We start from the raw sequence: 21,776 nt of genomic DNA on the forward strand, positions 1-21,776 counted from the left end.
GTATTGAAACTGAATTTTGGAAAAATGTTTCTGATATCATAAAATGTTCATGGATTAAAACAAGTGTTCGCTATTGATTTTTTTTATTGAATTTGATAAAAAAATACTGAAAATTCCAAAAATATTCCTGAATGTCTTTGAAAAATATTCAAAAACTAAGAATAGATCGTGAATTACAACAAAAAGTTCATCGACCCAAAAAATGTATGCCGATTCAAAATATTTCTGGGCCCTCCTCTCCCCTCTAACCTACATATACATGAGGAATTGGCCACAATTGAGATACAAGTTTTGAAGCCTCATCTAGTTCATCTAGTTCAAGTTCTTGTTAATCCTAGTTGACTAATTAGATCGAGACCTAGTTCCTCTAATCCTCATAATTAGAACCCGGTGTTGTTCTAACATCCTCCCTCTAATTCTCCGGCGTCATTTAGCTCTGGACGACGAAGCGCTACCGGATCGTGAAGACCATACGCTTGCAACCAAGTAGAGAGGCCATGCTTTCGGTCTTCTGTTCGAGGGATTGTTCGAGGGAGGGTCATAGGATCGTCATCAACAGTTTGTGGGACTCCAAGTACGATCTATACACCGACTCGTCTTCTTCCGCTGCACTCCTAGAGTTAGTAACGATCGTTGATCCAAACCGTATATGCATGTTCATATTGTTCCTGTGAAAACTTTTTGTTTTCTACTACAATTCCCAACGAGCAAGGGCTTCGCAGGTACACCAGGGATGACCGTGAGGCCGGTTCATCCGGGCACTAGCTTGCTAGATGGGTAGCGCTAGCCATTTTGTATGAACTGTTTAACTTTATGCATGTTTTATGTTTAAACTATGCATTGTTTGTAGAACTGCTTAATTATAAGTTGGTGTAAATATTTAGTTCACCGGGTAGCACTAGTTCGTACTAACTGCTTAATTAGCAGGGTATGTGTTTTATTTGCATGATATCTATGCATGTGTTCTGTGTTGGTCATTTAGTTCAATGATATATGCTTATTTTGGTCAAAATGATGAAAGTAGTAAATGGATGTCCATGTGAGACGCGTGGTTCAGTGAAATGCCAGAATGATAAGTTCTTCATAGATCTTCTGAATAACTTCCTCAGTAGGACTGTACGTTTTAGTACAACATTTTCTGATTGAGTTTCATATGGTCCCAATCCCCCTCCCACTCGGGGCCGACCCATTTACCTTTTTCTTAAAAAAAAAACAAAAAACAAGAGCTTGACATGATTCAAACTCTGCACCTCGCAGTTTCATACCAAATGCACAACCAAGTGAAACACCCAACATCTAGTACCTAGATTGTTTCTTTCTTCTTCTTGAAATGGAACGCTAACACAACGGGCACCCGACCTTTCTATTTTTGACTTTTTCTTGCATTTTCCACCTGGATTTTTTACATTTTCTTTTTTCCTCTTTCCTTTTTATTTTTAAATTCATGAACTTTTTCTTAAATTCGTGATCTTTTGAACATTCAATTATTTTTCAGGTTGGTTAAGTTTTTTTCACAAAATCGATGAACTTTTCTAAAAAGTAGTGATTTTTTTCAAAATCGATGAAAATTTTCAAATTCATATTTTTCCCAAAATATATGATTTTTTACAAAAATGATGATTTTTTTTTACAAAATCCATAAACTTTCTTTCGAATGTCATGTATACACGAACATTTTTTGTTAAATCTGTAAAAAAAATTCCAAATCCAAGTTTTCTTTCATTTTTTGATGACTTTTTGTTACAAAAGTCAAATACTCAACATTTGTCGGTCAACACCGACTAGTCAACGTCGACTAGTCATCACCAAGAGGACCTCCTATACCGCGCATGACATGCTAGTGAACGAGCGAGCACACAAGTCCTCCCTTCCCACGTGCCCTATTGGGGCGGTCATTGAGCGGGCCGGGATGCAACCCCCCCCCCCCCCTTTCCCATTTTTTCGCTTTTGGATTTTTTTTCTGTCTTTATTTTTCCTTCTTTAAAATAATTCAGAATTGCCACAAAGTTTGGAAAAACTGTTCGTGGATTAAAACAAGTTTCCGCGTATTCTAACTGAATTTTGGAAAAATGTTTCTGATATCATAAAATGTTCATGGATTAAAACAAGTGTTCGCTATTGATTTTTTTTACTGAATTTGATAAAAAATACTGAAAATTCAAAAATATTCCTGAATGTCTTTAAAAAATATTCAGAAAAATAAGAATAGATCATGAATTACAACAAATAGTTCATCGACCCAAAAACTATGTGATGATTCCAAATATTCAAGCATTTCAATAAAAATGTTCATGCACTTCAAGAAAATGTTTGTAAAACGAAAAAAAATCAGGAACTTTAAAAATGGTAATCGATTCAAATATTGGTAGTCGATTCAAAATATGTTCTTTGATTCTAAAAATGTTTGCATATTTTTAAAAACGTTTGCTTATTCCAAAAAACCCATCGACGGAACAAATGTTCAAAATTTCAAGAAAAAATATCAGCAATTTTAAAAAATGTTTGTCAATTTGAAAAAAAATCATAGTTTCAAATACATGTTCGTGAATTTGAAAAGGTTCATGATTTCAAGAATATATTCGTGAATTTGAAAAAATGTTCACAAATTTGAAGGATGTTGGTAACATGAAAATAAAAGAAAAACTAACAGTAAAAATAAAATAAGTAAAATAGAAAAAGAAAGAAAAAAAACGTAGCAAAATACAATGGAAAAAGTAAAAGCAGTGTCTGAATCTTAGAACCTTCCCAAACCGGTATCGGGAAGCACACTGAATGGCTTGTCCCACCTATATGACGCTCGCTGCGGCAAACTCTCGCTGAAACACACAGGGACAAGTCCGAGCGAACAATATGGGCTGGCCCATTTTCAGTCGCGTTAACGTGCTACAGGATTCTGGTTTTGGGAACCTACTAGAAAGTTCCTGAACCGGATTTCTAGTTGTTTTTTTGTTGTTCCTGTTCTTTCTTTCTTTCTTTTTCTTTATCAATTTCTTCGTTTTTCTTTTTTTTGGTTTCTGTTTCTATTCCTTTTCCATGTTTTCCCATTTTCCTTTTTCAAATCTATTTTCTTTTAAGAAAAAGTTTGAACTCGACATTTTTAAAAGTTCCTTTTTCTCAAATTTTGTTCATAAACTGAGAAAAAGGTTCCATGTTTCAAAAAGTGATCAAATTTTTAAAAAGTTCATGTTTTATAATATTTATTCCGAAGTTTAAAATGTTCCTGCTTTTCGAAATTTGTTCACAAATTCAAAATTCTTCAGGTTAAAATTGTTCCTGTTTTCCAGTTTTGTTCACAAATGGAAAAAATGTGCGAGAATTGAAAAAGTGATCTTTTTTGAATTTTCCGGAACATTGAAATTATTCCTGTTTTTCAAAAAAAAAACACGAACTCATAAAATGTCCCAGTATTTCAAAAAATGTTCAGAGGTTTCCAAATTTGTTCGGAATTTTTGAAGTTATTCATTGTTCGAAAAAATGTTCAGAATTTCCAAAAAAATCACAGTTTCAAAAAATAAAGACTTTCTACAAAAAATGTACACCCTTTCTCGATGAAGTTCGAAATTTTACTATTTGTTCGCATTGTTCAATAATATGTTCACAATTAATAAAAATATTCCTTCTTTTTCAAATTTATTCACAACTTCAAAGAATGTTCATGATTTTAAAAAGTTCTTCAAGTTTTCAAAAATTACTCAGAAGTATAAAAATTGTTCCTTTTTTGCCGATTTTGTTCACAAGTGAAACAAATGTTTGAGAATTGAACAAATGATCGATTTTGAATTTTTTGGAATTTGAAAATTGTTCCTATTTTTCAAATTTTGTTCACAAACTCAAAAATGTTTGAGTATATCAATAAATGGTCAGAGCATTCCAAATTTGTTCAAACTTATCAAAAAATGATCACTTCCTTGAAAAGTTCTTCGTCCTTTCTGGATGAAGTTCGAAATTTCACTATGTGTTCGCGTTGTTAAGTAATACGTTCATATTTTCCAAAAATCGCATTTCTGAAAACTGTAGAATTGCGGAATGTTTTCACATCTTTCACAAAATGTTCAGACTTTCAAACACTACTTGCCTTTTATTTATTATTACAGTTTGCAAGAAAATTGTTCAATTTTTTTTTGAAAAGGTGTTCATATGTGGCGATGTGTTTGAAAGTTGTTCACATATTCAAAAAATGTTTGCGCTTCCAAATTTGTTTGTGATTTTTCAAAATTGTTCTCCATTTCAAAATATGTTCTCAAGATTCAAAAAATGTTCTTGCAAAAAATTGTCCGCGCTTCCAAATTAGTTCAGTATTTTTCAAAATTGTTCTCCATCTCAAAATTTGTTCTCAAGATTCAAAAAATGTTTGGAAACTGAAAATAATGTTCCAATTGTCCAAATTTGTTCACAAATTCAATAACAGTTCATGTTTTTCAATTTGTTCACAAATTGAAAGAAAGTTCTGGAAGTTTTAAAAATGTTAACATTTTTTATTTTTGTTCACAAATTCAAGAAATGTTCCCCCTTTTCAAATTTGTTCACATCATCAAAATGGTCCTGGTTTACAAAATTTGTCTGAAAATTCAGAAAATGTTTTTTACTTTGAAGAAAATATTTATAATTTCGAAAAATTCAGTTGTAGGAGGTCGTCGGTACGACCCAATAAAACGAATGTAGTTTTTGGGATTTTCTGCGAATTAATGTTTAAGTTTTGTCTTTGTCGTATACGTCTTTAACTTTTGCTGCTAATTGAACATGAGGACGTCTAGGTCGCAGTGGTTTGCACGGCATGCCAATTAGTCCGTAGTCGCGTGTTAGAGTAACAGTGATAGTGCTATTTTCTTTTTTGCGAATTTTCACCTCAGGAACCTACTGCCGCGTGCCACTATAAATGGGCCGGCCCACGCTAGCCGCTCCTGTGCGAAGCGCTGGCACATGCCGCAGCGAGTGGCCTATAGGAGCTCCCCTTCTTACGCGCGGAATAGCGTTCCCCATCACCGAGCGACCCGAGCAATCTTTTTCTTTTTTTAGGCTAGGGATCAAGTATGCTTTTTGGGCCAGGCCCGGATGATTTGCGCGGGAGTGCCAGGAATGCTAAGTAGCGCTAAAGGCGCCGGCAAGGAACGGGGATCCTATTTCGTGCGCGGGTTGCTGGTAATTATTTTTCGAATTTGTGTTTGTCTTCTAAACAGTGAAATGTTTTGAAAATCATGAACATGTTTCAAAATTGTGAACATTTGTTTAAATCATGAATATTTTGCGATTTTGTAAACAAGTTTTTACAATTCATGAACTTTTTTTTTAATTTTGATTTTTTTTGACACTCATGAATAGTTTTTGAAACTTATGAAAACATTCTGAATCAAAGAGTAGTTTAAAATTGATAATTTTTTTTATAAATTGGTCCATAATTTTTGAAATTTGTGGACATTTTTTATCTATAACGAACATGTTTTACAAAATTATGAACAATTTTCGAATTAATGAACATTTTATGATTCACCAACATTTTTTGTTTTCGGGAACAAATTTGTATATCGTTCTTTAAAAAAAAATTGAATGCAGGAGCATTTTTTACAAAATTGTGAATTATTTTCGAATTAGTGAATATTTTTTTGAAACTCGTGATCATTGTTGAAAACTGGCGAACCACTTTCAAATAAGAACATTTTATCTTCAAAATTGACATTTTCAGAATTTTGGAACCTTCTTGTTATCCTGAATTATTTTAAAGGAAAAAAAGAAAATAAAAACAAACACAAAAAAAAGTAAAAGGCGCGTAAGGCCCTTCAAATACCCCGTGCCAAATTGGCACGCCTGTTGAAGGGTGGGTCCGCACCGGCTCGTTTGCCAGTGCGCACGACGCTAAATAAGAACTCCCGACGAGGAGCAAATCCGCATCGTTCGGTTTAAGCGAGAGGGAGAGTACCCTCGCTGAAGGGTGACACCAGTTGGGCCCACCCTGGGGAGCTGGAACAACAACCTATTTTATTGTTTTGTTTTTTATTACTGTTTTTTGGTTTTTTGCTTTCTTTTTTCACTTTTGTTTATATTTTAAATCATTCAAAATAAATATATTACAAAAATCACTCTATATCAAATTTTTAAAAAATGTTGATGTAGCATTTGAAAAATTGTTAAACGTGTATATAGAAAATATTTATCATGTATGCAAGAAAAAATGTGTATGAAACAGTTTGATCACGTATTTTTTTTTTAAATTACGCATTTGAAAAATGTTATTTTTTTTAAAAACAATAATCAAGCATTTGGAAACAGATTAAATGTGTATAGAAACAATGTTTACCATGTATTAAAAAATGATGAATATTTTTATCATGGAGTATATAGAAGTGTTAACCAAATGTTTAGAAAAAGAATAAATATGTATAGAAAAAAAATGTTGTCTATGTACTAAAAAATGATGAATATTTTTATCATATATATATAATTTTAGTGAAGCACCCGAAGTTTTTGAATAGGCATTTAGAAAATGTTAGTAAAAGTTTAGATTTTTCTTAATGTGTATGGAAAAAATGTTAACCATTTATGATAAATATGATGATATTTTTTTATCATGTATATAAAAATGTTAATCAAGCATCTAAAAAAGTTGTTGAACAAGTATTTAAGAAATGGTAATCAAGCATTTTAATAATGTTAAATGTATTTAAATTTTTTTTGACCATGTGTTACATTGTATTTAAAAATTATGAAGTTAAGAAATTGAAAATGTTACGTTGCATTGAAAAAAATGCTGTTCATGTATCATAAAAAAATGTTTAAGAGTGTATCAAAATTTTTAATCAAACATTTAAAAATATTAAAAAACTACTGAAGAAATATTGGCCATGTATTAAAAATGTATATTAAATTTGTATTGAAAAAATATAGACATGTATTAGAAAAATGTTGTATCCAAAAAAATAATGAAAGTCGAAAAACATAAAACCAAAAATTAACGAAATAAAAAATAGTTTTATAATAAGACCGAAAAATAAATTAAATGAACAAACGAATTTTTTTATTAAACCAAACAAATTAATTAAAAGAAATAATAATGGAAAAGAAGAAATAGAAGAAAGAAAATATGAAAACATAAAATAAAAAATAAACCCGAACAAAAAAATGCAAAAATTAATAAGAACGGAGAGGAAACAAAAAAAACACGTAAGGCCCTGCAAATGGGCCGTGCCAAATGTCGACCATGTATTAAAAATATATATTAAATATGTATTTGAACTATATAGACATGTATTAAAAAATGTTTTATACAAAAAATATATAATGAAAACCCGAAACAGAAAACCAAAAAAGGAATAAATTAAACAAAAGAAAAAATAACTTAATGATGAAACCGAACAAACAAATTTAAAAAAACACAGAGTAGAAAAAATAGAAGAAAGAAAAAAAGAAAAAGTAAAATAAAAAAACCGAACAAACAATTGCAAAAAAAACGGAGAAGAAACAAAAAACGAAAAAAAAAACCTCAGAAAAAACCGGCTCGAATGGCCTGAAGTAGGATGCACCCCTTCTACTAACCACGAATGCGACGCGGGCTAAGTGGCTAGCAATCAGCGATGCCCCTGGTCCCAATTTCTGTAGAACCTTCAGCGAGACTTTCTACCGGGAGCTCCTATTCGACGCATTTTGCGTCGAACAGCCAGCCGACGCACACACAGACCCCGTGACTGGGCCGGCCCAATAGTGGGCGCTGTAGCAGAGCAGCTATGATGGAAAAAGAACAAAGCGTGAAAAGGGTGTCGAGTAGGATTCAAACATACGACCTCCATCTCGTGTACCTGAGCAGCTAATCAGTGGAACCAACAAAAGTTAGTGTACAAATGGGAGCGTACATGCATAAGAACTACTCGTACAGCTGTTTTGAATTTTTTGGAACTTTATCTGGAAATTCTGATTCTTTGTAAAAACAAACAATGTTTGAAAATCTAATAATTTCTTGAACAACTCGAATTTTTTTCAAATTTTGAAAAAATAAAATAGAAACGTGAACATGTTTCAACAGAAAACATTTTGAAATTCCAGGATATTTGATGAAAACCCAAACATTTATTGAAATTTGAGAAACAAAAATTTAATACTGGGAACAATTTTTGAACAGTGCACGCATTTTTTTAATTCCAGAATATTTTCAAAAACTAGAATATATATTGAATTTGAGAACAAAATTTGATAATGGGAACTGTTTTGAATTGCTGAACATTTCTCGTAATTCTCAAACATATTTTGCAATTCCCGAACATTTTTTGGAAACACGAACATCATTTGAAAACTGGGACAGTTTTTAATATTCTGAGCTTTTTCGTAAACATGAACATCTTTTGAATTTATGAGCGAAATTTTAAAAGAGGAACAATTTTTTAAATCACGAATTTATTTGGAATTGTTAGAACAAATTTTGAAATGGAGAACAATTCAAAAATCCCAACAAAATTGAAACATGAACAAATTTTGAATACGTGACCAAAAATTTGGAAACGAGAACATTTTTTGAAATGCCGGTCATTATTTGAAAAGTTCTGATAAATTTGAACAGAAACATTCCAAGAAAAAGAAATGCTATAAAATTTGTATAGCGCGAACTCTAATGAACAGAAAGCAGCGGCAGATTTGAAACATTTATGATTTTTCTTATATTTCTTTGAAATAATGAACAGTTTTGAGATTGTCATTCTTTCTGAAAACACAAACAAATTAAAAAAACGTGAAAAATTTTCGTAATTCCAAACATATTTCATAAACAGGAAGAAACGATGAACAAATTTTGAAATCTGGAACTTTTTTCTAAAATGCGAACAATTTTTCGAAAGTTCTGAACATTTTGAGAAAACTCAAACATTTTTTCAACACACAAACGAATTTTGGCGACGCGAACATATTTTTTTGGAACGGAAACATTTTCTAAACTACCCAAAAAACTGAACAGGAACAATTTTTCAAATTTCAAAACAAAATTTGGAAACACAAACAACTTTTGAGTTTCCCAAATATTCTTGGAATTTGTGACATTTCTTTAAAGCACAAACATTTTCTAAATCTTAAGAACAAATTTTGAAACAGAGAACAAATTTAGAAGCACGAACAATTTTTTAAAGCACGAACAATTTTTGAATGTTGAGAACAAATTTTGATATGGAGAACAAATTTGGAAGCTCGAACAATTTTTGAAAGCACGAACAATTTTTGAATCTTGAGAACAAATTTTGATATGGAGAACAAATTTGGAAGAACGAACAATTTTTTAAAGCACGAACAATTTTTGAATGTTGAGAACAAATTTTGATATGGAGAACAAATTTGGAAGCTCGAACAATTTTTGAAAGCACGAACAATTTTTGAATGTTGAGAACAAATTTTGAAATGGAGAACAATTTTTTTAAGTGCGAACAATTTTTGAATGTTGAAAACAAATTTTGAAATGGAGAACAAATTTGGAAGCACGAATTTGAAATGGGAAGATTTTTTGAAACTCCCAAACATAATTTGATATGTGAACAAAAAGAAGACAAAAAGAGAAGAAAAAGGAATTGAAAAATGAAATAAAGAAACAGAAAAACGAAGAAAGAAAAAGAAAAAAACAGGAAAAAGAACAAAGAAAAAGCAAACAGAAAAAATTTGAAACGAACATTTTTTGAATCTTGAGAACAAATTTTGAAACAAAGAACAATTTTCAAAATTCCCGATCAAATTTGGAAGCAAGAACAGTTTTGCAAAAGCACGAACATTTTTTGAATCTTGAGAACAAAATTTAAAATAGAGATTAATTTTGAAAAATCCAAACAAATCATTCGTGCTTTTCTAAAAATCCAAACAAATTTTGAAACGGAGAACAATTTTTAAAATAACAAACAAATTGTAAAATGGAGAACAATTTTGAAAATCCCAAACAAATTTGAAATGTGAACATTTTTTAATACATGAACAAAAATTTGAAAAAGAAGAACATTTTTTAAAATTTGTGAACAATTTTTAACAATAGGCATTTTTTGAAATCCATGCCATTACTTTCAAATTTAACAAATAATGAACAAAAATAATTCAATCAAATTTTGAAAAAACAGGAACATTTTCTAAAAATACGAAACAAAAATTTGAAAGCAGAAACATTTTTTGAATTTGTGAACAAATTTTATAAAATGGGAACATATTTTGAATTTGTGAACATATTTTTTTTAAAAGAAGATAAGAACACATATGAAAATAAAAACTAAAGAAAGAAAATGTGTTGAAAAGAGAAATTAACTTGAAAAGGAAAACAGAAAGAAAACAAAAAAGAAAAGAAAAGAAAAGAAAATGTTCTGAATATGAAAATATTCAAAAAAACATTCGAAAATTCGAAAATTCAAAAAGAACATTTTTTAAAAGCAAGAACATTTTTCGAAAATTAAGAACAAATCTGAATATGTACTTAGTTTAAAAAGATAAAATAACGTTGAAAAAATAACAAGAAAACTAAAACAAAAAAAAAGAAAGAAGAAATTAGAAAAATAAACAGAAAAGAAAAAAAACCGGTTTAGGGAACCATCTAGAAAACTGCTGGGAAACTCTAGAAGGTTCCCAAAACCGAAAACACTGAAACACGTTAAATGGGCCGGCCCAAGGGTAGCGCTCGATCGTTGGCTCTGTGCGTTTGGTCGACTGTTTGACGCAACAAGAGTCCAATAGGAAATTCCCTTTCTACCATCTCATTTAATGTGAGATATAGTCGCCGCGTGCAGTAAGCCACGTAGGAATGATAGGATTCAAGGAATCAATGGATCAGCAGTCCGTCCGAGGGCCGTAATACTTTCCTGCTGGGTCACGCGTGGTCGCCCAGTGGGCCGAGTCCTCATCGCACGACAACGGCGCAGTTGTTCTTGGGCCAATATGGTGAGCAGGGTGGCCGGGCAGCAAATTGCTTCCCGTTCCGGTATCCAAAAGCCCGGCCAAACCGCATCACGTGGCACGTGGTACATTGCGTTAACCGTATGTACCCGCGCCGTGTGCCTGACACGTAGGGCCAAGCGCGGAAACCCTAGATCCAGTGCCGCGGACAAGACACACACCGCCTCATCTCTCGACTCTCGGGGAGTTGTGCCCGTGGCCACCGCCCGCCACCCACCTCGCAAGTCGGCCCTCGCCGGGACTCCGCCGTACTTTCCTGAGGTTGGGGTCCGCCGGCCGCCGCGGCCTCCGCTACCGAAAACCCGCCGGACCGCCACCCTCGCTCCCACGCCTGCCGGAGCCCCACCACCGCAAGCCGTTTCCCGGTAATTACGCCTGGATTGGTTACCAGTTTCTTTTATTGGTACTGTATATGCTTGCAATTGCCACGACTAATGCAAAAATCAGGTGAAATCAAGCGAGCACTGAAAGCAAAAAGCATAAAACACTGTCGTTTTTACCACTTGTTAGCATCCCTAGTTCAGCCATGACTTAGTGATCTGCCGAGAACTCTGCGATTTGCTCTGCTCTCAATTCAAATATATCATGCCCTGCCCCTGTACTTGCACATGCTCATGCTTTATGGAGCCAGGAGTGAAAAACTGAACTAGTGTGCTTAAACCTTATGTGTACAGCCCTTGCTCCCAGACCACCCATCAATTTGGTCATACTTTAACACGTCAGATCAGTTAAGCCGCCTTTTCTGTCTTTCGCAAAAGGGAAAAGAACAGAGAATCACCCTTACCTAATTCTAATTGATTGAGTTACCATTTACACCCTCGTGATATTCCTTGCATGAAATTTCGTGTAGAAAATGCAATGGCCTAAGTTTTGAAAGCTTCAAGGTAAGTTGTTTTGTTGGAAAATTTCCTTATTATAGGAAATGCTCAAACAACCAACTGGGCAACTACTCAAAGTTCCCTTGCTGGCTAAAGCTCTGTTCTACTTCTTACAGTAGCCTGATTTTTGTGTTCATCTCATCTTGTTAGGAAACAGCCGCTCATGGGGACGGGACAAATTGTGGCTGTTCTTCAGATAGGTGGTGAATTCACCACAGATGCTGATGGGCTTATGTCCTATTCTGGTGGAGAGGCACATGCAATGCTTATCAAAAGTGACTGGACTTTCAGTGCATTTAAGCATGAGATATCTTCAACGCTTAATAATCTCAAAGTCGACCAGTTCTTGTTCAAGTATTTCCTCCCAAAGAATAATAGAACCTTGATTTCTATTTCCAATGACAAGGACCTACGTCGCATGGTTGAATTTCATGCAGAGTCAGAGACGACATACGTTTATGTCATACAGAAGGTCGACAACAGGTACCTTTCTGAGCATCAATTGTTTTTCCCACTTGCATTGCCAAAATGACAAATGAAATATTTACAGTGCAAAGAGCGTTGTTGCTGACTCGGCCACTCCTACAAATGCAATTGCTGTTGTCCCAACAACTCCGGATGGGTCTAAGAGACAGAAGGTGTGCGCAGAGTGGAAGGATGTGATCACTGGAGTCGGCCAAGTATTTGAAAGCCCTAAGGATTTCCGGGATGCCTTGCATAAGTATGCCATTGCACATAAGTTCCATTACAGATTTATCAAGAATGACTCAACTCGTGTTACTGCGGAATGTACTGGTGAAGATTGCCCATGGCGGATACATGCTTCCAAGTCTTCTGCCAACATAGATTTCATGATCAAGAAAATGTCTGAAACACACACCTGTGAATCTGAAACTGTGAAAAGTCATCGTTTGGCGTCACAGCGATGGGTTGCTAGTGTTATAAAGGAAAAGTTACGTGATAGCCCACACTACAGGCCAAGAGACATTGCAAATGATCTCCAACAGGAGTATGGACTGTGCCTAAATTACTCGCAGGCTTGGCGTGGAAGATCAATTGCTCAGAGAGAACTTTATAGCGCACATGATGAGGCATGCATCCAGCTACCATTGTTTTGTGAAAGGATTAAGGAAACAAACCCTGGAAGTGTGGCAACAGTAGTGACTATGGAAGATTCAAAATTCTGTTTCTTTGTTGCCTTCCATGCATCGCTTTATGGTTTTGAGCATGGGTGCAGACCACTCCTTTTCCTTGATGCAGTATCTGCAAAACCGAATAAGCAATGGAAGTTACTGACTGCTACTTCAGTTGATGGGGAAGGCGATGTGTTCCCAGTTGCATTCACTGTAGTGGACAAGGAGAGCCGTGAAAATTGGCATTGGTTTCTTGAGCAACTAAAATATTCACTGTCGGCATCTCATGACATAACATTCATATCTAATGGAGAAAATGGATTATGGGATGAAGTACCATTGGTGTTCCCTGACAGTCATCATGGATATTGCATGGACTTTCTTATTGAAGCATTTAAGAGGCAATTGGATGATGCATGGACTGAAGAAGTAAGAGATGCTATGGTTGAGCTTCTTAAGAGGGCCATATTTTCATGCACAGTTGATGAGTTCAATCAGTATATGGAGCAAATTAAAAGTGAATCTGATAAGCTTGCTGAATGGCTTTTGGAGATCAAACCTGAGCGGTGGTCAGACGCCCTTTTCATGGGGTGGCGGTATGGTCAGTATTCATGTAATATTTCAGACACTGTTGTTGACTGGATCCCCACAAGATATGAGCTTCCAGTTGTGCAGTTGGTTGACACAATAAGATGCAAGCTCATGGAGATGATGTACACACGCCGAGAGTCTTGTAATGAATGGCCTGACGGATTAACGCCTGCAGCTAACCAGAAATTGCAGGAAGAAGTTAGCAAAGCTCACTCACTCAATGTTATGCCCACAGAAAGTGATGGGGATGGTAATTTATTCAAGGTATGCGATGACTCAGTTAATGTTGTCAACATTGAGACGTGTGACTGCACCTGTCGAAAGTGGAATATTTCTGGGTTGCCATGCATGCATGCAATTGCAGTATTTGAGCGCACTGGGAGGTATGCATATGACTTCTGTGTGGAGTATTTCACGACGAAACGGTACCGCTCGACCTATTCAATGTCCATAAATCCGATACCTGATGTTACCTTAACGGACAATTCTCAGAGTCCAGCGACATTACCATTCCCAATTCAAACTCGTCGACGGGTTGGCAGGCCGAAAGAGAAACCAGCTGATCCGCGCATCACAATTAAAAGGGCAGTGCGCTGCAGCAGATGTAAAGGTTATGGTCACAACAAAGCAACTTGCAAAATTCCTATCAGTGGCGAAGCCTTGCCCGCCTTGCCACCAGCTGAGCTCTCCGATGTACACAGTAGGGTGGAGAGTTGCTCTTGATGTTCCCTGTAAGCAAATGCTGCTATTTCTTTCTTTGGGAACCTGCGGCATAGTAGTTGATTCTAGCTCCAAGTTGCTCTGTATTATTCACTGTTTTGCTTAGGCTAGCGACATTTGTTTGGTAAATTAAACATTGTAATGTGCACCATTAGAGAAACAGGGGAAATTCTGCCATGCTCCGATTCCCAGTCTATTGTTGTTGTATTTACCTTGCTCCCGCGGTGCGTCTGTCTTACCATTTCAAACAAGGCAAGAAATGCGCCGTAATTCATAACCTCAGGTTGTGTTTTCAGAGCATTTGAATTGCAGTTCATAATGCTCGCGCATTTTACTTGTCATTATGCCTGAAGCATATTTCTTGTTTCTTGTGCTTAGGCTAGCGACATTTGTTTGGTAAATTAAACATTGTAATGTGCACCATTAGAGAAACAGGGGAAATTCTGCCATGCTCCGATTCCCAGTCTATTGTTGTTGTATTTACCTTGCTCCCGCGGTGCGTCTGTCTTACCATTTCAAACAAGGCAAGAAATGCGCCGTAATTCATAACCTCAGGTTGTGTTTTCAGAGCATTTGAATTGCAGTTCATAATGCTCGCGCATTTTACTTGTCATTATGCCTGAAGCATATTTCTTGTTTCTTGTGCACATGGGCCATATTTACCACGAGACATGGCTAGTCTGTTTGCTATCTTTATGTAATTTAGCTGCTGGATGAGATGTACTTGGACTGAAACTCTGGGGATAATGCTTCACTGCTTGTAAGCAGAAGAGCCTTCATTGCAGCCTCTGAACTGACGGCGATCCTTCTGTCAGAGATTTTGGTCATCGTTTGTCATGATGTTGCTGCAATGATGTTGGCCCTTTTGATAATTCTGTAGACTTAGCTCATCTCATGCTGCATGGGTTTTCGCAAAACACCTCACCATAAGTTTGCCTGTTGGGTTTTTGTGTGCACAAAAAGCGCTATAACCTGGATTCGGGGCATCACAGTCAAAGGGGAGCAGTACTTCTCTCTTGTGTAGTTGTATCGTGTGATGTATTTAAATCCACTCTACTTGTAACTTTGTATGCAATAAAATTGTAAAAAAAAAACATCACTTGCTGGCATCATAGAGGCCAATTCTTGCGGGCATTACGAAAAATCCCGCAACATGAATGTACTCCCCGTCCCGAAAAACATGCCGTGGGCGTAGTTCACTGGTAATTTTGCAAAAAAAAACCTCGTGGTTTCAAAAGCGTTTCAAACAAGTCCCTTCGCCCCGTCTTCTTCCTCCGTCCGTCGCCTGCGCGTCGCCAGGGGCCGGGGCCGCCCAGCTGCGTGATTTGCCAGGGGCTGGCGAGCCCAGCTGAGCTCCTCCGCCGTCGCCAAGTACATGCTCTCGCCGCCATCGACAGTAACCTCCTCCACCGCTGCAGCCTAGACCTGCGCCGCCGCGGTACCCTCCCGCTGCGATTACCTGCAGGCGTCGCCGGAATCTCCCACTACGTCTTCCTAGAGGTCGTGCGGGTTCCTCCTCGAGCTCCCCCGCATCCTCCTCAAGCCCGCGCACGTCCTCCTCGTGCTCCCGCGCGTCCTCCTCGAGCTCCGGCGCGTGCGCCGCCGTGATCCCCTACCGGCGTCGCCGGAGCCTGCCTCCACGATCCGGTGGACCAGGAGCTCGCGCACGTGATCCTCAATCTCTAGCGCGACCTCGTCGATCTCCCACGCCCGCGCACCCGTGCTGCTCCTTCTCCCCTGCCCACGCACCCGTGCGGCTGCTTCTCCCCTGTCGCCGGTGGTTTCTGCCCGTGCTGCTGCTGCTCCGCTGACCCTGCCCGTACTGCTGCTGCTCCACTGACCCTGCCCGTGCTGCTGCTGCTCCACTGAGTTGCCCGTGCTACTGCTCCTTGACCCTGCCCGTGCTGCTGTTGCTCTACTCTGCACCCTGAAGAAGGTACAGTAAAACTGTGTGATGGTGATGTAAAACTTCAATTGGAGAAAAATAATTCTGCTTATGCTGGTGATGTAAAACTGTGTGTGATGGAGCAGAAAAATACTTCTGCTTATGGTGCCCAGTGGATACAAATCTGACTGAAAATGAACATGGACCACAACTTAGTTTCAGTTTTGTTGGTCTACTAGTTACTCCAACAGTAGAAGAGCAGAACATGCTTGCTTCTTCCTCGTTTATCTGTCATTAGTACTGAATCACTAAATGAACAATGGGAGTAATTCACTAAATAGTGTCACTTATTTAGTGTTAACACTGATTTAGTAACACTAAACAGAGGAGTATGGCAGCAGCAATTCAGTTAACACTGATTCAGTTAACAGTCAACAGTTTCATTTGAATTACAGTGAACTTTTAAGTGAAGCTATAGTTCAAATGAAGTAGTCCTGTAAATTCAGTGAAGCTTACTACAGTAAGTGGGTCTTTGATCAAATTTAAACTTGTGTTTAAAATGACAAACTACTCGTAAGTGGGTCTTTGATCAAATTTTCATCACACAGAGAAAGGGAGTGAATTAATTTCTGAAGAAATAGACAGAATGCACAAGTTTCAGTTCATAATGAGAACAAAATTATTTGTTCTGTAACTTGATCAAAATAGCACTACATACTTTGACACTACATATTTTCAGGGGTACTAAAAATGCATAATGCTCATATGTTCAGGGGTACCAAATGTTCAGAAGATATTAGTAAATGCACCAAGAGCAACTAGTCATGCTATCTTGACAGCAATTAGCAGGACTATTGCCTTAGATGCTTCTCTTCTCTACTCTACTGCTATGCTATGCTACATCACACCACATCAAATCAGGAGTGATTTGCAACACTCTGTTTTGCACTCAATCAATTTCTTATCTAAGCTCCCATGCTCATATATAGAGGTCCTAGGAACTCTGTCAGTCCTGTCATTTAAAGTCCAATAATTCTGTTAATTCAGTTAAAATGTTGTTGATTGAGTTAAAACTGGCATCTTGTCATTATTGAAAATTCAGTTAAAATGCAGTGTGAAAACTGTAGCTATCTACTCATGACCATATCTAGCAGAACTAGTGCAGAAGTGTTGACATTAGTACTCCTCCTACCACTTTGTGTGTGTGTATTCTTGTTATGGTACCATGGTGTGCTCATCTTTTGTCATTGATGGTAGGAACACATAAATATGGATTTGAACTTGATGCTTCAAGAGGAAGACGATGAAGACATTAATTTGAATTGGGTCCCTGGAGAGGAGGAACCTCAAGTGGCAGAGAATGGAGATATGGATTTGAACTTGATGCCTCAAGAGGAAGACGATGAAGGCATTAATTTGAATTGGGTCCCTGGAGAGGAGGAACCTCAAGTGGCAGAGAATGGAGATATGGATTTGAACTTGATGCCTCAAGAGGAAGACGATGAAGCTATGAATTGGATGCCTCAAGAAGATGAAGCTCAAGAGAATGAAGCTCAAGAGGAAGAGGATGAAGTTATGAATTGGATACTTCAAGAGAAAAGAAGAGAATTGTCAGATAAGGAGAGGCATGGTGTTTACTTTGCCTTGCTGGTAATCGAGCTCAGAGATGGGTCTGTTCAACCAGATGACAAGCTGCTAGTCTCAAACCTGTTGGACATAAGTGTACGATCTGTTGAAAGAATCTGGGAAGAAGCCAAAAAGCAAATTGCCGATGGCAAAGAAGTAGATGTCTCAAGCAAGAAGCCAGGAAGGTCTGGCCGAAAGAGAAAGGAGCTGGATCTAGAGAGGACCTCAACAATCCCACTAAATAAAAGAAGGACAATTCGATCTCTGGCACGGTCTCTAGGTGTGGCCCGATCGACCCTACATAAGAGGTTCCAGTTGAATGAGCTCAACCGCATCACAAGCACCGTGAAGCCTCACCTCAAGCTAGAGAACAAGCTTGCGAGATTGAAATTTTGTATGTCCATGGTCGATGACAATTCAATCTCAACTTCTCGGGCTATGTTTAAACCAATGACGAATATGGCTCACATCGATGAGAAGTGGTTTGACATGACGAGAGTGAAGAATAGTTACTATGTACTTCCAGGAGAACCTAAGCCGAAGCGCACCGTGTCAAACACTCACATCATTGGGAAGGTGATGTTCCTAACAGCTTTTGCCAGGCCTCAATATAACAATGATGGGGAGCTAACATTCGACGGGAAGATTGGCATTTGGGCATTCGTTGAAGAGACTAAGGCGAAGCGGACAAGTCATAACAGAACAAAGGGAACAAAAGTGTTGACATCAGTGAAAGTAACTAGGCCTGTGTGCAGAGATTATCTAATCAATAAGGTTATCCCGGCAATTCAGGATAAGTGGCCTGACGATGACGAGGGAGCAACAATATTCATCCAACAGGATAATGCAAAGCACCATGTCCTTCCCAATGATGTAGCTTTTCGAGAAGCTGTGGAACAAACTGATCATGACATCCGATTGCTACAACAGCCCCCAAATAGCCCTGAGTTAAATTGTTTGGACCTCTGCTTCCATACCTCTCTCCAGTCTCTAACCGACTGCAGGTCACCTACAAACATCCAGGAACTGGTACAGGGTGTGGAAGAGGAATTCGAGAACTACGATCCCGACAAGTTGCACAGAAGCTTTATCACATTAGAAGCAATTATGTTTGAAGTTATGAAAGACAAAGGAGGAAATCAATATAAGTTGCCCCACTTGCACAAGGATCGCATTCAGAATGCTGGCAGGGAAATCATCAGTGTATATTGCGATAGTCGGGTAGTTGTTGATACTAGGGCCATTATAGAAGAAATGGAAATTGCAATAGGAAAAGAAAATGAAAGGAAAGAATTGTCTAAAGAAGGGAAAAAAAAGAAAAGTAAAGGGAAGGGAAGGGAAGAAGTGGCCAGAGAAAGAATGTAGTCAAGAGGGGGCAAAGAGGCCCTTATGTCATGTAGTTAGGTGCTCCTTGTGTATGTCTTGTGTAATCTTGTGTCAAGAGGGGACAAAGATGCCCTTATGTCATGTCCTTGTGTATGCCTTGTCTAATCCTTGTATATCAACTCCTTGTTGGAATTTATTGGAATTATCTGGGTTATTTGGCTTAATTATTTGAATTAATTTGGGTTATTTGGATTAATTGAATTATTTGGATTTATTTGAATTAATTTGGATTATTTAAATTAATTTGTATTATTTGGATGTATTTGAATTAACTAGAATTAATTTTGGTTATTTGCATGGTCTATTTGCTTTCAGTGCTGTTCCCTTTACTTCTTGGGTTTCCCTAGCCATCAATCTTTCTGCTCTCTATAATATGGTGAACACCTCCCCTTTTCCTAGCATTTAAAAAGAAAATGATCACCTAGTCTAGTCTGTGATGTGACAAATGGAGGGGCATCAACCTGCACCTGTCTGATGATGCATTTTTTGGGGTTCACAATATCATACAAGTTCAGAGATAAAAACAACATCTCCTAACAATCTACTCTAGGATAAAAATATCACATATCAAATGGAGTAACTCTGTTTAGAGCTAGCTTTCTTCCTAACAAAGTTACTGCTCCTAAATATGGACACACATTTTTTTTGATTTACAGCTACTCCTATTCCTTCTTCTACTCTAGCTGCAGTAAGCAATATCACCTGCCAAACAATATCTGCAACAGATGCTTTCAGCAATCAGAGACTGCTGTCGAATACTCCGTCAAATTTAGATTTGAGATTTTGAGCAAGAATTTGAGATTTTGATGTGATGTAACTAATCTTTGTGCCATAATCTTTGCCATTTTAGAAATGCACTAATCTTTGCCATGGAGTACTATAGATATAGATTCAGTAACTGACAGTGTTACTAGATACTGCCATGGAGTATTTCAAAAATGCATAAAGGTTATGTACAATGAAGTGAAACTACAATTTCATCATGGATTGGTGATGGTACTGAAATTTGTTGGTAAATCCTTCTGATTTGGCAGGATCCACTACTCACCAAGGCTTTTACTCACCAAGGCTTTCACTGCAAATTTGTTTGGAAAACCATTTTAGTAAGTTCATGAGAATAAATAAGTTGCAGATTTCATGCACAAAGTGCTAGACAGTAGACATATGGAGTGAGTTTTTTGCTCGTAAATCTGCTCTTGCTTAAGCAAGTTTTTGACTGAAACGCCTCCAGTAGACACCACAGATCATGGCCTCACCTTTGGAGTACAAAATGCCTATCAGAATAAATAGGAGTACATGCTCTAGAGGTATATGGTTCTAGGCACCAGTCACATTACCATCCAGTATTGTTAAACTTACAAAATTTCGGTGCCTGCTTATTAACAGATCCACAGAAATGCCAAATAAGATTATTGGGAAACTACATGCTCTAGAGGCTGGTTAGTTGCAATCTGGCTAGTTGAATTTGTTTTTGATAAGAATAATCATAAAGGACAAGAAACTTCACTGGAACTAAAACTGAATTTGTGATACACACAACAAACATAACTTTTCTGCAATCCTCTGTGTAATTTGAAAGGAGGCTGATTTGTTAGAGCAGAGTAAACCTTGGAGAGGCCCTTGAGATTGGTCTTGCCATGTGCATCCTCCAGCACCAGGACCTCCTGCTCCTTGGGCTCCAACAGATCGAAGACGTGGGTGTCCTCCACCACCAATGGACGCCGCGAACTGCAAGATATCCTCCATGGCGATGGTGACCAGGCCCGGGTGGTCCTGCGACCCCTGCGAGAGACAAACAGAGCTGAAAGTAAACACAGCTGAAAGTGGTTTGACAAATAGAGCAGAAATTCGAAATTAGATATGCATCTGATGCCCTGCATATGGTCTCTCTGAAATTGAAATGGCAAGAATGGTGGGTGCGTCTGATACCTTGAAGAGGTGGTCTTTGGCGGCGGCGGCGCCGGGCCCGGATGCGCGGGGCCGACGGCGAGCGCCACTCCGGCGAGTTTGACAGTGAGCTCCTCCACCTTTTTGAACACGGTGAGCTCCTCCACCTTGAGCGCGTAGTCGTCCGTGGAGTGGAGAAGGGGCACCCATGCTTTCTAGTGCTGCGTCCATGGAGGGGGCGAGCTTCGTGGTCGCCGATGGACAAATGCGGACAGTGGTCTCCAAAAATTGAACCTTGAAGGGTGGTAGCAGAGGGGAACGATGCGGCGGGCGGAGGGGAGGGAAACGAGGCGGAGGCGTGGGGTGCCGGGGAGGGGGGAGCGGCGTGGGGCGGTGGGAGGGGGAGCCGTGGGCGGGGGCGGGCGGAGAGGCTGTGGGCAGGGGCGGGCGCGACCAAATCGGCCGGCGTCGGAGAAGAGTGAGGAAGGAAAGAGAGGACCGCGGGTTTTGTCGGAAAAACAACGAGGGCTAAATTGTAAAAACGGCGCTGCGACATGTTTTTTGGGACGGAGGGAGTAACATTTTTGGTAGGCACCAAGAGTTGTCCGTGAGTTTGCAGCAAAACATCAAAATCTGCAAATGTTGGTGAACCATTGTTTGATTTTTATTTCATTTTTTAATTAAAAACCCTTGTTTGATTGAACATGAGCAACAAATTGCCTGCACACACTATTTATTTTATTCCTGGGCTTTTCTATTTTACAAATCAACTTTGCATGT

The 21,776-nt window shown here is 38.0% G+C and overlaps 2 protein-coding genes across 2 annotated transcripts; one reads left to right on the plus strand and one right to left on the minus strand.

Moving 5' to 3' along the window:
- Nucleotides 1-10,927: 10,927 nt before the first annotated feature.
- LOC123157060 (uncharacterized) lies at nt 10,928-14,419 on the plus strand. The gene is made up of 3 exons (XM_044575299.1): nt 10,928-11,255; nt 11,919-12,251; nt 12,319-14,419. Exons 2-3 carry the CDS (start codon nt 11,932-11,934, stop codon nt 14,213-14,215), a joined length of 2,217 nt encoding a protein of 738 aa, XP_044431234.1. The 5' UTR covers nt 10,928-11,255; nt 11,919-11,931; the 3' UTR covers nt 14,216-14,419.
- A 526-nt stretch (nt 14,420-14,945) lies between these two features.
- LOC123155608 (uncharacterized) lies at nt 14,946-21,410 on the minus strand. Its single transcript, XM_044573761.1, has 3 exons — nt 21,039-21,410; nt 20,717-20,891; nt 14,946-16,139 (listed from the first exon to the last, which is right to left on the minus strand). The coding sequence occupies exons 1-3, from the start codon at nt 21,225-21,227 to the stop codon at nt 15,895-15,897; spliced, it is 609 nt and encodes a 202-aa protein (XP_044429696.1). The 5' UTR covers nt 21,228-21,410; the 3' UTR covers nt 14,946-15,894.
- Between the last annotated feature and the right edge of the window lie 366 nt (nt 21,411-21,776).

The sequence above is a fragment of the Triticum aestivum genome, chromosome 7B (genome assembly GCF_018294505.1).
Source record: "Triticum aestivum cultivar Chinese Spring chromosome 7B, IWGSC CS RefSeq v2.1, whole genome shotgun sequence".
NCBI classification, from domain to species: domain Eukaryota; kingdom Viridiplantae; phylum Streptophyta; class Magnoliopsida; order Poales; family Poaceae; genus Triticum; species Triticum aestivum.

What these genes read in the sequence shown, in the direction of transcription:
- LOC123157060 (XM_044575299.1), top strand. Translation starts at nt 11,932, where the DNA reads ATGGGGACGGGACAAATTGTGGCTGTTCTTCAGATAGGTGGTGAATTC. An exon ending in ATACAGAAGGTCGACAACAG is followed by an intron (nt 12,252 to 12,318) that starts GTACCTTTCTGA and finishes AAATATTTACAG; the next exon opens with TGCAAAGAGCGTTGTTGCTG.
- LOC123155608 (XM_044573761.1), bottom strand. Translation starts at nt 21,227, where the DNA reads ATGGACGCAGCACTAGAAAGCATGGGTGCCCCTTCTCCACTCCACGGA. An exon ending in CCAAAGACCACCTCTTCAAG is followed by an intron (nt 20,892 to 21,038) that starts GTATCAGACGCA and finishes TGTCTCTCGCAG; the next exon opens with GGGTCGCAGGACCACCCGGG. An exon ending in ATCTCAAGGGCCTCTCCAAG is followed by an intron (nt 16,140 to 20,716) that starts GTTTACTCTGCT and finishes TACCTTCTTCAG; the next exon opens with GGTGCAGAGTAGAGCAACAG.